This window comes from Suncus etruscus, chromosome 3 (assembly GCF_024139225.1).
Source record: "Suncus etruscus isolate mSunEtr1 chromosome 3, mSunEtr1.pri.cur, whole genome shotgun sequence".
Lineage (NCBI taxonomy): Eukaryota > Metazoa > Chordata > Mammalia > Eulipotyphla > Soricidae > Suncus > Suncus etruscus.
The window spans coordinates 107,231,769-107,246,792 of NC_064850.1; the positions used below are offsets into that span (position 1 = coordinate 107,231,769).

Here is a 15,024-nt window from a genome sequence, read left to right on the forward strand (position 1 = left end):
AATTAATTGCAATTATTAAATACAATGTAGGATTTAAATATGAGTTGCAAATTTTGATGACTCTTTCCACTGTATATATATATAAATAATATTTTACTTTGGATCTTTTCAGATTAATGACATCTGAGTTTACAAAGAAATCGAGTGCAATTAGAAAAGTTCCGTCAGCAACTACCTCTTCTCACTACCTAGGAACCTTGAAAGTCTTGGACCAAAAGCCCTCACAGAAACAGAACCTAGAACCTGACAAAGCAGATAGTATAAGGGCAGCTGTTTATCAGGTAGGTATGCAAGAAAAATGGAAGAAATATTCATATATATCAAGTTATTTTTTATCATGGGTAGAATTCCCTGCAGAAATGATGTAATCCTTTAATTTATGGGATTGTCCATAACTATCATAGGGTTTTTAATCGTTTACATCTAAAATTTCATTGATTATAGGTATTTTTTAAATAAATTTGCCATGGTAAGTTATTATAATGGTAAGCCTTTACTTCTATACTTTTCTTAAATTTAATATTATTATGAACAAAATTTAGAATAATAATATTTTTAATTTTAATTTGACTAAAAAAGAAAAATGTTTGGGCACCAGAGCGGTGGCACAAGCTGTAAGGCATCTGCCTTGCACGTGCTAGCCTGGGATGGAACATGGTTTGATCCCCTGGCATCCCATATGGTCCCCCAAGCCAGAAGTAATTTCTGAGAGCATAGCCAGGAGTATCACCTGAGCATTACTGGTTGTGGCCAAAAAAAAAAAAGAAAAATGTTTTACTAATTTTCACTGTTTCAAGAGGCTTTTTGCTTATTATGAATGTCATAAAAGTATACATTTGAATGTTTTAAATTAATTTTTATTGTGGCTGAAGTAAATTACAAATATTTCACAGTAATATTCAACGTTCATAGTGACAATGAATCAAGGGCATTTCCACCACCAGTGATGTCCTCCCTCCACCCCTGTTCCCAGTATGCATCCCATATCTCCCTCCTTTATCCCCCCAGAATATACTAGTGTAACTGGTCCCCACTTGTAGATCTTGCTGTGGATTATATATTTGAATTTTAAATAAATGTCAATATATATAGCAATGTTTGAAATTTGTTATTAATATTAAGAAATCATTATATATTTATATCACTATATATTTATATCATTTTATTGGGGCTAGAGAGATAGTACAGCTTGCTTTGCCCACTGCCAATCCTATTCAATCGGCATTCAATATAATTCCCCAAGCACTATCAGGAGTAACTCCTGAGCCCTGCTGGGTATAGCTCAAAAAGTCTAAACAAAACAACCAAAAAGGAAATAACATGTATGGCATTAGAATATCAGGAAAATAATAGTGATACTTGTTTTATATAGAATGGTGTTTTATTTTAAGTTTACTTAAATATTTTAGAACTAGATAAAAATTCTAATTCATTTTGAAAATGTTGAATATAATATTCTGTTTTTACAGGAGTGGCTAGAAAAGAAAAATGTGTATTTGCATGAGAGGCACAGAATTAAAAGAATTGAAAGTGAAAACTTAAGGATCCAAAATGAACAGGTACTCTGAGACTAAAAAGTGAAGTATATTCTAGACTTTGTTTTTCCTTTTACTTTTTGGAGTGGTAGTGGTTGGGGTCTTACCTGTGGAGCTTGAGGTTTCTCCCCCTCAGGACCTACCCCTGTTTGCCCTCTGAGAACCATGTGGTCGAAGAGCTTGATGTAGGAGTAGCTTGTTGCTACTCCTTTATGGAAAGCTTGTCCTCCTGGCCCTTCGATCCACCTCCCCAGAGCTATTCTAGATTCTCATGTAAAATACTTGAATAGTTAATATAGTTGTGATTTTGTTTTGTTTTGTTTTTGATTTTGATTTTTGTTTTTTGGGCCACACCCGGCTATGCTCAGGGTTACTCCTGGCTCTCTGCTCAAAAATAGCTCCTGGCAGGCACGGGGGACCATATGGGATGCCGGGATTCGAACCAACCACCTTAGGTCCTGGGTCAGCTGCTTGCAAGGCAAACGCCGCTGTGTTATTTCTCCGGCCCCTAGTTGTGTTGTTTTCTAACAAAATAGCTATATAAAAGAATCGGTTTCTTTATTTCTCTGGTACTTTGCACATTTTCAGTTTGATATAAAGATGTAAACTTTTAACATGTTAAAAAAGGCTCTTGGTTTGTAATATATAGAATAGCTTTGTTTCTACTGATTATTAACTTCTGTTGCTTGAATCATGGGTTTTAATCTATACCACATGCACATCCCCCCTCAACTGCAATACTGTCATGTTAAGACTCTGACCCCAAGGACAGCAGTAAACAACAAAAGAATATCAAAGCCCTTCATCCATTAACCTTGAGTTGCTTGTTTTCTGTCACAGATTTTACCTGCATCTCAACACCAACCTTTCACCTTGCTCTTACCGGCAGTCCTTCTTTCTTATTGACTGAAACTTGGCTTTCTTTTCACACTCTTCTGTCTTTCTGTCTCTCTTTTTTTCTGATTCCTGCTCATTTTTCCCCCTTTTCTAAAACAAAAGACCTGAGGAGTTGGGGTCCCTTCATTGTACTATTCAATACCAAATGCAAGAATAGCTCTAGAAAGAGACCCCTTCCCAGATGTCCTATGGTGTCATATGGTGCCTCCCTGCTCACCTTGTGTCTCTGAGCCAAGACATGTCTCCATCTCTGGGGTATCATTGCTAGGACAGAGAGAGTCCTCTTCTCATTTGATCTTTACCATTGGGTGAAGTAGTAGTATCATGTATTCTTTTAAGAATTGTCTCCATAAGCAGTAGCTATGTCCTCTTGTATTTTTCAGACCAGCATACATTTTTAATATTTTTTAATAAATATTTATTTAAGCGCTATGATTACAAACATGTTTGTAGTTGGGTTTCAGTCATAAACAATACCCCCATTCACTAGTGCTACATATCCTTGATGTGTTTTATGTTGTAATAATATCAAGCTTCCTTTTTTAATTCCTATTTAATATAAAACACTGAGAAGTTAGAGGATAATCAGTACTAATGATTGCCTAATATATCACCACAATAAGAATAAGATGCAGTAATTGATTTCAAATAAATAAAAGTTTTACCAACAGTACTGTAACAAAATCTAAGTATTCATCATTTTGTAGCATTGATGTAGTTAGAATTTAAAACGAAGACTGTAATATATTCTGACACTATAAGCCTTGTCTATTTTTTTTACTAAAATAATTATCGTGAACAAATTTAAAGTGCCAGCCAGCCTATTAAGTCAGTTTTGATATTTGTGTAGTGTACTTCTCTCTCCTCCCCAAAAGTTGACTTTCTTCTGAATAATAGTTAATCATATTTAAGATAAAAACGTTCAGAAACATATTTTTAATGCAGTACATTATTCTTATGACATTTCATTTTATAAATTCAGCTAGACCAGAATTTATCAGTATTACTTTAACTTGGGGTGCACAGGACCAATTTTGTGAGGTGTCCATACAGTTAATGGTGCTTTAACTTTGCTTAAAAGGGTAGATTTGATGAGGACTAGGTGTGGGAGTATTTTTTTTTTTTTTTGGAAAGAGGAAAGCCTGTGAAATAGATTTGGGAACCTCTGGTTTGTACTTTTGTAAAATTTCAGCATCACAATTTGAAATCTCTATATGATAAATATCAAGGAGTTAATAAATGCAAGTAATCTGTCTATTCATTTATACATACATATTAAACTATTAATATTAATATTAAACATATAAAATTACTATTTTTCCAAATTAGAAAAGAGCTGCTAAGAGAGAGGAAGCTTTGGCATCATTTGAAGCTTGGAAAGCTATGAAAGAAAAGGAAGCAAAGAAAATAGCAGCCCAAAAACGACTTGAGGAAAAAAACAAAAAGAAAACTGAAGAAGAAAATGCTGCAAGGAAAGGAGAAGCCCTACAAGTATTCATGAGCTTGAATAGTTTTCTTCCCTGATTTTCAGTATTTGAGGTCAAAATTGGTGATTAACTTCATCTTAATATGTTTATAAGTCACACTAACTACAATTCTGAACTTTTTCAGGCTTTTGAAAAATGGAAGGAGAAAAAGTTGGAATATCTCAAGGAGAAGACTAAAAAGGAGAAGGAGTATGAAAGAGCAAAAAAACTGAAAGAGCAGGAAACAGTTGCTGAGAAAAGGAAAGACAATTTAACTGCTTTTGAGAAATGGTAATTCAAAATGATGAATACAGATTTTGGTACAGTACTAAGTTCGCCAAACTTTCATTTACTTGAAATCTATTACTGAATCTTATTCTTATTCTTATTGTGGTGAAATATTAGGCAATCTTTAGTATCGATTATCCTTTAGCTTCTCAATGTTTTATATTACACAGGACTGAAAAAAAGGAAGCTTTTTTCAAGGAAAAAGAGAAGGAAAAAATAAATGAGAAAAAAAAGGAAGTACTGAAAAAAGCTGAGAAAAAAGATAAAGATAAACAAGCTGTAGATCAATATGAAAAATGGCTGGTAGGTATTGTTTATTAATTCAGCACTTGTGCCTTTTAATGTTTTCTTTTGTGATTTTCCTGTCTTTTATTTCAGTTTTATTTGCCCCATGCCTCCTGATCATTGCTACTTAGAAGCTGCCATGTTGAATTCATTCTCCTTGGACAAACAGTTTTGAGTTACTCATCTTTCTTAATGATGCTTCTATTTCCTAAGACATTCAGAACTAAAACTTCAGTTTATGATGTCCTTTTTTCAATAAGTCCTCACATGGAATGAAAATGTAATTTTTGTTGTTGCTTTTTTTTTATCTTTTTGGGGGGCACAACCAGAAGTTCTTAGGGTTGGTGGTGTACAATACCCACAGTATTGTCTCTCCAGCTCTCTTCAGAATATAATTTTATTTTCAGGTATGATATTTATTAGTCTTTTATGACTTTTATTATTTTGTTAAGTAAAAAGAGAACTTCTGTTTAACTTATAATAACTTTATAGTTGTAAATCGTAATAATTTGACATTTGGTCTTATTCTTCTGATGTATTGTGGGATTCCAATTTTAGGATTTTCAAAAGTTTTTTTTATAAAGTAATTTTTCTTCACCCACTGATTTGTGTTATTTCCTAATACCATATATTTTCTTTTTTTTTTTTTTTTTTTTGGTTTTTGGGCCACACCCATTTGACGCTCAGGGGTTACTCCTGGCTATGCGCTCAGAAGTCGCTCCTGGCTTGGGGGACCATATGGGACGCCGGGGGATCGAACCGCGGTCCATCCTAGGCTAGCGCAGGCAAGCAGGCACCTTACCTCCAGCGCCACCGCCCGGCCCCGCATATATTTTCTTATTTTGGATCTATTTCTTGACTTTCTGTTTTATTGTCAGAGCTTTATTGTGTCTTTGTGTCTTCATCTTCTGGGTTAATCTCTCTTCATAGCTCTTCTTAAAGTATCTCTTACTGGTTTTGTTTATCTTTACAAAATTTTTATAACCAAAGTAGCCAAGAAAGCATGTTTTATACAAAGCAGGCTAAAAATAGAGTAAAAGATAAAACATTTGAACTAAATACAAGAAATTTACAAGACCAATATGAAGAAAACTTAAAAAATTTCCTGAAGGACACAAATGAAGACTCAGGAAATTAGAATACAACCGCTTGTGTGTAGAAACACTCAGTCTTACAGTGATGTTACAAAGATGTCAGTCTTCTATGAATTAATGTGTAAGTTAAATTCAATAATAAAAATGCCAATAATTTAATGTTGTTTATTACTACTTATCTGCCAAAATAAGATCAACAGTGGTTCCTGACTGCAATGAATAATTTGTTATAATGTCAGCTTTTATTTATTTATTTTTGTTTTTTGGGTCACACCCAGTAGTACTCAGGGGCTACTCCTGGCTCTATGCTCAGAAATCGCTCCTGGCAAGCTCAGGGGACCATATGGGATACTGGGATTTGAACCACCGACCTTCTGCATGAGAGGCAAACACCTTACCTCCTTGCTTTCTCTCTGGCCTGATGTCAGCTTCTTAAATAAGAAGTTGTCCTCTAATATTGTCCCAAATATGACCTGTAATTCACTGTAAATATTTTAGTTTTGTTTCACATTCTCTCTTAAATGACAGAATTTCCTGAATGATGAAGTCATGCATTTAATTTGTTTTATTTTATCATTTAATCACTTTTTCAATCTAGTCAGTCTTCTAGAGAACAAAAACTTATCTAATAAAGAATGTGGGCAACTGATTGAGTTTGCTATGTAATATAACCTCTTTAAATAAAGTAGTACCGGGCCCGGAGAGATAGCACAGCGGTGTTTGCCTTGCAAGCAGCCGATCCAGGACCGAAGGTGGTTGGTTCGAATCCCGGTGTCCCATATGGTCCCCCGTCCCTGCCAGGAGCTATTTCTGAGCAGACAGCCAGGAGTAACCCCTGAGCACCGCTGGGTGTGGCCCAAAAACCAAAAATAAATAAATAAATAAATAAATAAATAAATAAATAAATAAATAAATAAAGTAGTACCAGGCTGGAGATATTGGGTAAAGCATTAGCCACCATAGGTTCCATTCCTGGCACCCCCCTATGGTTTCCAAACACCGTCAATAATGATCCCTGAACATAGGTATAAGCCCTGGCCACCGTAGGATGTGGCCCCAAATATTAGACAGATAAATACATTTCTACCCTTAAAAGCTTCCATGTACAGTATATTATAATTATCCCACTCTTGTCAATTTTTCACTGGAATTTATAGATAGAATGCTCCATGGCAAGTTGCATCTTAAAAGTTGATATAGTAGCCTATCTAGTGAGCATTTGGTGGGTAATTATTTAAAAAAAAATAATATTGTAGTCAAAGAGCATGTAAGACTTCATGCTAGTTCACAGATCAAATGAGAGCACCTTTAATAAGAAAGTGAACAAAAGATTCCATCTCTAGCAGATGCAGTTAGAGGTGTTTCTCACAAGGTTCATTGAATTATTACTCCAAATTACATTGATGGATGTTAATTGCTATTCAGAGTGATATTTAATTGCTGGTTTTCTCACCTGGTTTTTTTTTTTTATTCTTCTGTTAAGATCATGAAGATTAAACTTGTTTCAAGTTTCTCTCTCTTTCCCACCCCATGCCAAATGAGATGGGCAAAGGGGAGTTTACCCACTCTTATCTGGACACAGTCTTGGTACTGCTCCCTATGCCCCACCTTTCACGCAGTGCCTACAACCTGGTTAGATAGGCTGCCCACTAGCCGTAATCTAATACATCTATTTTTTCTCAATTTCGATTCTAAAAGATACTCTTAATAGGAATAACAAGCATGCAAACATTCTCATGACATGAGAATTAAAATAGAAAAAGAAAAGTATAGGTTTTTCACCCCTTCATTGTATGGGAATAAATCTATGCTATGAAACCTTACATTTCATATTTTCTTCATAACCTCTATGAATTCTGTACATGAACTGACTGAGAGGCATAGATACACAGTCCTGTACCAGAACACTCCCCAAACCATTCAGCCTACATACTCAATCAGCTGCTACTGATTGAGGAAATCCACCAGTGAAGAAACAACAGACCAGATATTATCAGCAGAGACAAGAATGGAGACAGAGCTTCAGGATGGAAAGACCAAATGCTATTACTGTGCCAAGGCTTTCTAGAATTCAATTGCAATTTCATATAGTCAGATAGGTTTTGTGATGTCTTTAATAACAAAGTTCCAGAACTTACCTGGCCTAAAAGACAATGGGAATACACAGGATAATATTTTCCAAACAATCTGAGTCTGTCCAATCAGATGATAGAATATAAACTCAACTTTTCACTCCTCTGTGATTTTCTCATCATATTCCAAACATTCAGTCTAAAATACACTTTCTTACCCCCCCTTAAATAAACTTTTTTAATTCTCCATTTTCCTCTAGCTATGGATCTATTTTTGAGTTTTTTAATGCTAGATTTCTAGAATATCTTGATTACAAATCTTTACATCCTCATGTTTGTTTAATCCCCATCTCTGTCAGAATACTACACTCTATTAGAAAACAGTTTGCCAGGCCATCCACCCATTAGAAAGGTATACTTTGCACTATGTCATAGACCCCTTCATGGTCTGCACTCTGTTTCTCCTTGTCTTGCATTAGCTGTTTGCTCACTAAAGATCAGACCTACTTGGTGTCACTTGATGGTGTCTTACATGCATTCTAAATCTTCATCTTGCCCATTTAACATTACTGCTCTGCCAGTTTATTCTCTACTGGAAGCCTTTCTCCCACCTCCCACCAATTATTGATCCCAAGGTTTATTGACTTTCTGCTACGTGCCAGCATTTTCTTCTTGTCAGAGACCTCAGACCACACACTTATCCTTGCATGATATACCTCTTTGAAATGCCTGTTCTTGTGACTTCTTTTTTTGCATGTCTTACAGAAAAGGTAATTTTCCTAGAATCTTCTTCTCTTGCAAGTAAAGTAGTACTTCCTTTTGTTTTTTATCAGACACAACCATGTGTCTATTTTGTAGAAATTTACACCTGTTGACTTTACCTACTCATAATGCAGGTTACTTATGTTCAATCTTTTTGGGGGTTGGAGCTGGATGTTTGGATTTTATAGTCATTTATCTTGTCCCCCTGCATGCTACTTGACTTAGTATCTTACTTCTGAGCAAGTGAAGAAAGCACAAATCAAATAATATATGTCAAGAAGACAGCCACAGGTTACCTCAAAACTGCCACTGGCTGTAAAGGGAATGGATGAAATGAGATAAATGATTTCTATTTTTTTTTTAATTTTTATCTATAATTTTCATTTGGATTTATGTTTGTTTGTTTTTACAAATTTGTTCTACAAAGTTCCTTCTACAAAGCATAGCAGTAGAAAACCCAAAGGAATTAAGGCACTATATCTATAATACCTGATAATCAAAGAACCAAAAGATAATAAAACAGTATTTGTTAAATCTCTTGAGGATGAGGTGCTCATATATGTCTAAAAGTGCAAAAAGAAAGAACAAAAGCAAAGATGAATAGAGCAGATTTTAAATTATGTGAGTTCTTTAAAAGGTCAGAAAAATTGCTGGCTGCAGGCTAAATTCCTAGCTTTAAGGAATAAAGTTTCAATGTGCCTATAAGTTGGATGTCTAAATATCCTACAAGCCATATATTTCACTGTTAAAGCCTATTAATAAATAAAAACCTTTATATTATGTACAGAGAACCAAGCAAGGATATTTGGAACATTTTTGTCTTTCAATTGGGGGGAAGTGACAATGTCAGGTTATTTGGGGTGCAAGGGAGGGCGCTGAGGCTATATCCAGTGTTGGTGCTCAGGTTTTACTCCTGGACCTGTATCCAGGGATCAGCCCTGCTGAGTTCAGAAGACCAGATGGGATGCCAGGGATCAAACCCAAATTGGCTACATGCAAAGTAAACACCTACCTGCTGTACTCTGACTGTGGCCCTATACTTGCTCAACTTATATTCACAGTTTTTGACACAGACAAGGAAGACCTGACATGTGAGAGGAAGATAAAGCAGGATATCTAATGAAAATTTGCCTAGCAAAAAGGTGTCACAGTAATAAAAGAAAATGTAATTCTGTTAATCTGCTTGGTAGTCTTCACTAAGTTTTAATAATTATTTTCTTTGAGTAATCAAATGTTGGGCCTTTTTGCCATTTCATACAACTTTTACATTTTTGGGGGGCCACATCTGTTTGATGCTCAGGGGTTATTCTTGGTTAGTGCTAAGAAATTGCCCCTGGCTTGGGGGGACCATATGGGACGCCAGTGGATTGAACCGTGGTCCTTCCTTGGCTAGCGCTTGCAAGGCAGAGACACCTTACGTCTAGCACCACCTCTCCGCCCCCACAACTTTTACATTTTTAATATTTAAAAAATTGAGAAATAAAGTACATTAAATTAATATCGGCATTGCTATTCTTTATCGTAGTAATTAAATGGGGAGTTCTCATAAGCCTTATAGTAGGTTTTTTTTTTTTTCATTTGGTTTGGTTTTGGGTTTTGTACCTGAGACCGAGTAGTACCCAGGGTTACTCTTGACTCTACTCAGGGATCACTTCTGGTGGTACTAGTGCTGAGGATTGAACCTGAGTTGCTGGTATAGAGCAGGAGCCTTATTTATCCATTGAACAATCCTTAGCCTGGTTATTTTGTTCTTAAGCAACCACCTCAGTGGGAATAAGGTGTGTATGGGGCCGATTAAGAGGACTGACACCTGTGCTCGAGATTCAGTCCCTGGTACTGTAAGGTCTCAAGCTTTGAGCCAAAAGTATCCCCCAAATACTTTCAGGAATGGCCCCCAAATAAAAATATATGCATAGCTACCATAAATTCATATTTCTAAATTTCTAATTTTCTGTCTTTCCTAGGAGAAGAAAGAAAGACAGGAAAGAATTGAACGAAGACAAAAGAAACGTCACTCCTTTATTGAAAATGGGGCACACCCTGCATGGAGCCCTCCGAACAGAACTGTGTCCTCAAAAGTGTTCTGATAATTCTTAATGATAATGCTAATTATTTAACATTCACCAGGTGAAGCCATGGGTTTTTTTTAACTGCTCATTATTTATAGTTAGAAGAATATTTTAATTAAATGTTAGCACTAATAGTGATAACAAATGAAAAAGATCCTTTTGAATTTATTCACTGAAAATATTATTATTAATGTGCCAGGAATTAAATCTGGGGCCTCACATGTGAAGCATATGCTCTATTGTTGCTCCATATCTGCAGTCCTACAAAATTAAGTTTTGTTTTTAGGGGGCCACACCTGGTGGTAATAAGGGGCTATTTCTGTCTCAGTGCAAATGGATCATTTCTGGTGGTACTTGGGAATCTTGTGGAATCAATGATTGGTCCCTATTTTTCTGCATTCAGACATGCATTTTAGTTCAAAGATTTATCTCACTAACCCACGAGAGCATTTTTTGAACATAGATAAACTGCCTCAAGTGAAAAACTAATGATTAGATTGCTTTTAGCATTAACATACATAGCACTTTATTGTGTTCCGGTGATTATTTGGTAGATTTGACCATGGTTTACTTTTCACCGAACTGTGTAGCTTATTTAAGTATATGTATTTCTGGGAATGAAAAACAAAGAGCCTTGTAGCTGCCCTGATCATAATTCACTGAGTTTCTGAACGCTTGTGGGTCTAGATTCTGGTCTTTAAAATGAATTAATTTTGAAGAAAAAGCATAAATTATTTCTTATAAAATTGGACTTTATTTCAAAGCTCTTGCTTTTACACAGTTCACAGTAGAATTTTGGTCAGTTGTTTCATTAAAATATTTCTGAGCATCAAGATAATTTTATATAAAGTTTTGGCTTTTTTGTCTTAGGGGTCACACCTGCACTAATCAGGAACTCCTCTGGGCCCTGTCAGGGGCAACTTACATTTTAATATTCATTTGTTTCAGGCTATGTGACTATAATTTAATGATTTGACCTATGAAATTATTTTTATATATTCTATTTATCTATTTCTTCAGTGATATCAGAAAATAGACCTTTCATAGTAGTAATGATCTCACATATTATGAGTTATGTAAATTCCATATAAATTTAAAGTCACTATGACTATTGAATTTTCAGACAAAAATGATGATAGGTGATTAAGGCAGTTTCAAGTTTTCTGCTTTATATGTAGAAAAAGCTGAACAGGAAAGAATGTAAGCCAAAAAATGGTTGGGAATTACCTTAAGGGCTGGAATACATGCTTTCAATGCAGGAGGCATGGATTTATTCCTAGCATCCCATTGTCCCCTAGAGCACCTTACCCAAACACCATCATGTATGGCTCAAACCAAAACTAAGGGTTGTTCAAAGAACCTTTCTTCTACCTTTGAATATCCTTATTTTTACTTGCATTAGAATTGACTGCTAATTTATTATAGAGTAAATGTATGCACTTAAGAGTTGAAATGCTACTTCAACCATTTATGCCATGCAGATAATGGATGAGAACATGTTATTATTTATTTAGTACCAGTTGACCTGCTGAATCTTTATTATTATTTCTTATTCCTGGTGGTGTTAAATGCTTCATATTGCAGATAAATGCTGAGGCTCAGAAATCAAGTGACTTGCCACACAGGAGTTGATTTTAGAACTGATTTAGAACTTTCTCCCCTCACAGTTTAAATGCTCTTTCGTGCTCTCCTGTGGCTTCAGAGAATTGTAATTTCTTCATGACCTTTGTACTTTTATCAGTCTTATAAACACATTTTTACCTCTCAGAGCTTAAATCTTTGTGTTATTGTTCAGAGAGTATCTGCCCTTTAAGAAATAATTTTATTATTAGAGCTAGTGGGCCTACTAAGTCTATAAAATAAAGATTTGTAACTGTTAAGGGGCTATTTTACCATCTCATACCTACTATCAGTATGCCAGAAAGTCTTCAGGTTATGGAACATAGCCTTGTTGAAAATCTCTCAGGAGGCTTTGTACTATGAAGATTAACTTTAAGACCTTGTACAAGATTAGAAAGGTGATAGGGATCACTTTGTAGGATTACATCAATGTCTTTTTTTTACTGCCAGAATTAGAAGAATGCTTAATAGAATGGAAATGGTTACCAGTAATGTGTATAAAAACTCTGTCTTTTCTACCTATGCATCCCCATATCAGTCTTGACAGCATCCAGAGCATATTGTGAAGTGTTTATTGTGTAGAAGTAGTATTTATGAACTGGAAAAAATGTAAATTCTAGAAAAGTAAAGTCAATCATATAAGACCTTCCTGATCATTTTTATGTCTTACCAGATTTAGTGATTTATCATCATTACCTCATGAGAATTGAGTAAGTTAGTTAATGTAATATGTAAGGGACATAATAACTTTATATACATATATAATATAAATATAAATATATATACTGTTGTCACTACCATGTGTCCCACATTATGTATTTTAAATAAAAAATTACTTTGTTAGCCAGTTCAGGCTTTACCACTTATAAAGAATATAGAGATTTTCTTGTAATATAAAAGGAAAATATTAATTTCATATACAAAAAGTTGTTTGTAAAGTAGGATGAAAAGGCAAACTGCAATGGTGATAAGACCCAACAAGTTCTACCCCTTAAATGGGATCTCTGTCTTAGTACAAGAAATACTATATTATTTTATGTTTAGAAAAAGCTGTGCTGAAATTATGAATAGAATGTAATTATGTTTTCTCCTGTAATAGAAATAATATTGAGTTTTGGAAGCTAGATGAAAATACAATAATGTTTACATTCTGAATGCAAAAGGGAGAGCCAACCCTTTGTAATGTTCTCATAAATATGTTTTATCTATGGGGTATGACTTTCCCATATTTCCTTAGAACATTTATTTGCTCGTTAATTTATTAATATGAATAAACTATAATACCAATTAAGGACTCAAAGTCCATATATAGACTTTCATATCAAACTTCTGACTTTGGGGCTAGGGCTGTGTCTCAGTGGTGGAGTGCCTTCTATGTATTATACTCTGGATTCAATCTCTAGTATTGCCAAAAAAATTTAAGAGTTAATTTTTTAAATAAGCTTTAAAAGATTTAGAAATAGTGCAATAGGTAAGGCACTTGTCTTTCATCCAGTCAACTCTGGTTGATTGCTGGCAGCACATACAGTTACCCAAAATCCACTAGGAATAATCCCTGAGCACAGCCAGATAAAGCCCTGAGTACCACCAGGTATGGTCTAAAAGCCAAAAAAAAAAAAATTAACTTTAAAATAAATTAAAAAATTAAACTTTATACTTTGTATTGACCACTTAATGAATGCTTACACTTTATGGGGCCGGAGAGAGAGCACAGTATATAGGGCATTTGCCTTGCATGCAGTCGACACAGGTTCAGTCCCTGACATCCCATATGATCACCTTAGCCTTACAGGAGTAATTTTTCTGAGCACAGAACTAGGAGTGACTTCTGAGTGCAGCCGGGTGTGAGTGTTGCCCAAACACCAAAAGAATGCTTACACTTCAATATTAAAAAATAAAGATCTGTGATTATGTTTAAGCTCTGGAATAGTTTCCCTAAAAAGTTAAATATTCATAACAAAATAGGTTTAATATAAAATTCTAGGTTTCCCAATAACAAAGATAAATAATAATAATAATAATATTTCATAAATTAAACATTGTATTTCAGATTTGGAAAAGGTTATGTTTTCTTAGTGGAAGAAACATCAAAGAGAACAAGATTCCAGTGGCCTATATTGTATCACATTCTGTGTAGATCATTTTAAAGTATTGTAAAACATTTTTCACTGTTACCCAGCAGTAATTGGTAGTAGTTAGTGTCCACAGTTGCATGTACAGTGGGTGATATCTGCATATGAAAAGGAGCTCAGTGATTTTACAGGCCTGGTCGATACCATTATTTTTAAGGAAGAAGTTAATATCCATCACCCAACTTGGACCTGCTCAAGCTCAATAAGAAATCGGGTATCAGGGTTTGCAGTTGATCTCCAGGACTCAATTTTCATATTATGATATTTTCACATGTTCATATTGACTCAATTATGATAAAACTGTCACATAGACTTATGTAATTGGCTCCTTTACTTTGTTTTTCTTCTCCTTATTTTTCCTCTGACTTTCATAACTATCAGTAGATAGAGCTGTTTGAGCAGTCACGTTACTAGCTAAAAGTAGTGAAATACTGACTTTTCTTCATTCCAAATCAGGAGTTTAAGATTCCACAGATAAAAGGAATTTCATGAAAAATGAGTTGCATGTTAGTTGTAGTTCCTAAGAAACAGATGTCCCTAATCTCATTTTGACTATTCAGTGGTAAAATATTTATACCCATATGCTAGCATTTTACAGAAAAATAAAAGATTTGCTGTTTTCCAGGTACATTAGTGATAGAATAATAATTACAGGTGTTTAACTGGAGATTTTTGGAATTCCTTTTCTTTAAAATGCCTTGTGACTATGTTTCATAATACATATGTGACTTGCAATCATATCATGTTAACGGGTAGAAGAAATGCTTGATACTGAACTGCGGTTATTTTGAGAATGATTTGAGG

General features: G+C 34.7%; 2 protein-coding genes across 3 annotated transcripts in view; one reads left to right on the plus strand and one right to left on the minus strand.

Moving 5' to 3' along the window:
* The window catches only part of MAP9 (microtubule associated protein 9), a 34,081-nt gene extending 23,260 nt beyond the window's left edge, over window positions 1-10,821 (plus strand). For both annotated transcript variants that reach the window (XM_049769614.1, XM_049769615.1), the window contains exons 9-14: window positions 113-281; window positions 1,470-1,559; window positions 3,762-3,923; window positions 4,044-4,189; window positions 4,357-4,489; window positions 10,364-10,821. In XM_049769614.1, the coding sequence (XP_049625571.1) occupies window positions 113-281; window positions 1,470-1,559; window positions 3,762-3,923; window positions 4,044-4,189; window positions 4,357-4,489; window positions 10,364-10,486 (823 nt within the window). In that variant the 3' untranslated portion in view covers window positions 10,487-10,821. The remainder of the gene's footprint in view (window positions 1-112; window positions 282-1,469; window positions 1,560-3,761; window positions 3,924-4,043; window positions 4,190-4,356; window positions 4,490-10,363) is intronic.
* GUCY1A1 (guanylate cyclase 1 soluble subunit alpha 1) overlaps window positions 1-15,024 on the minus strand; it is an 825,102-nt gene that overhangs the window by 343,762 nt on the left and 466,316 nt on the right. The window lies entirely within an intron of this gene.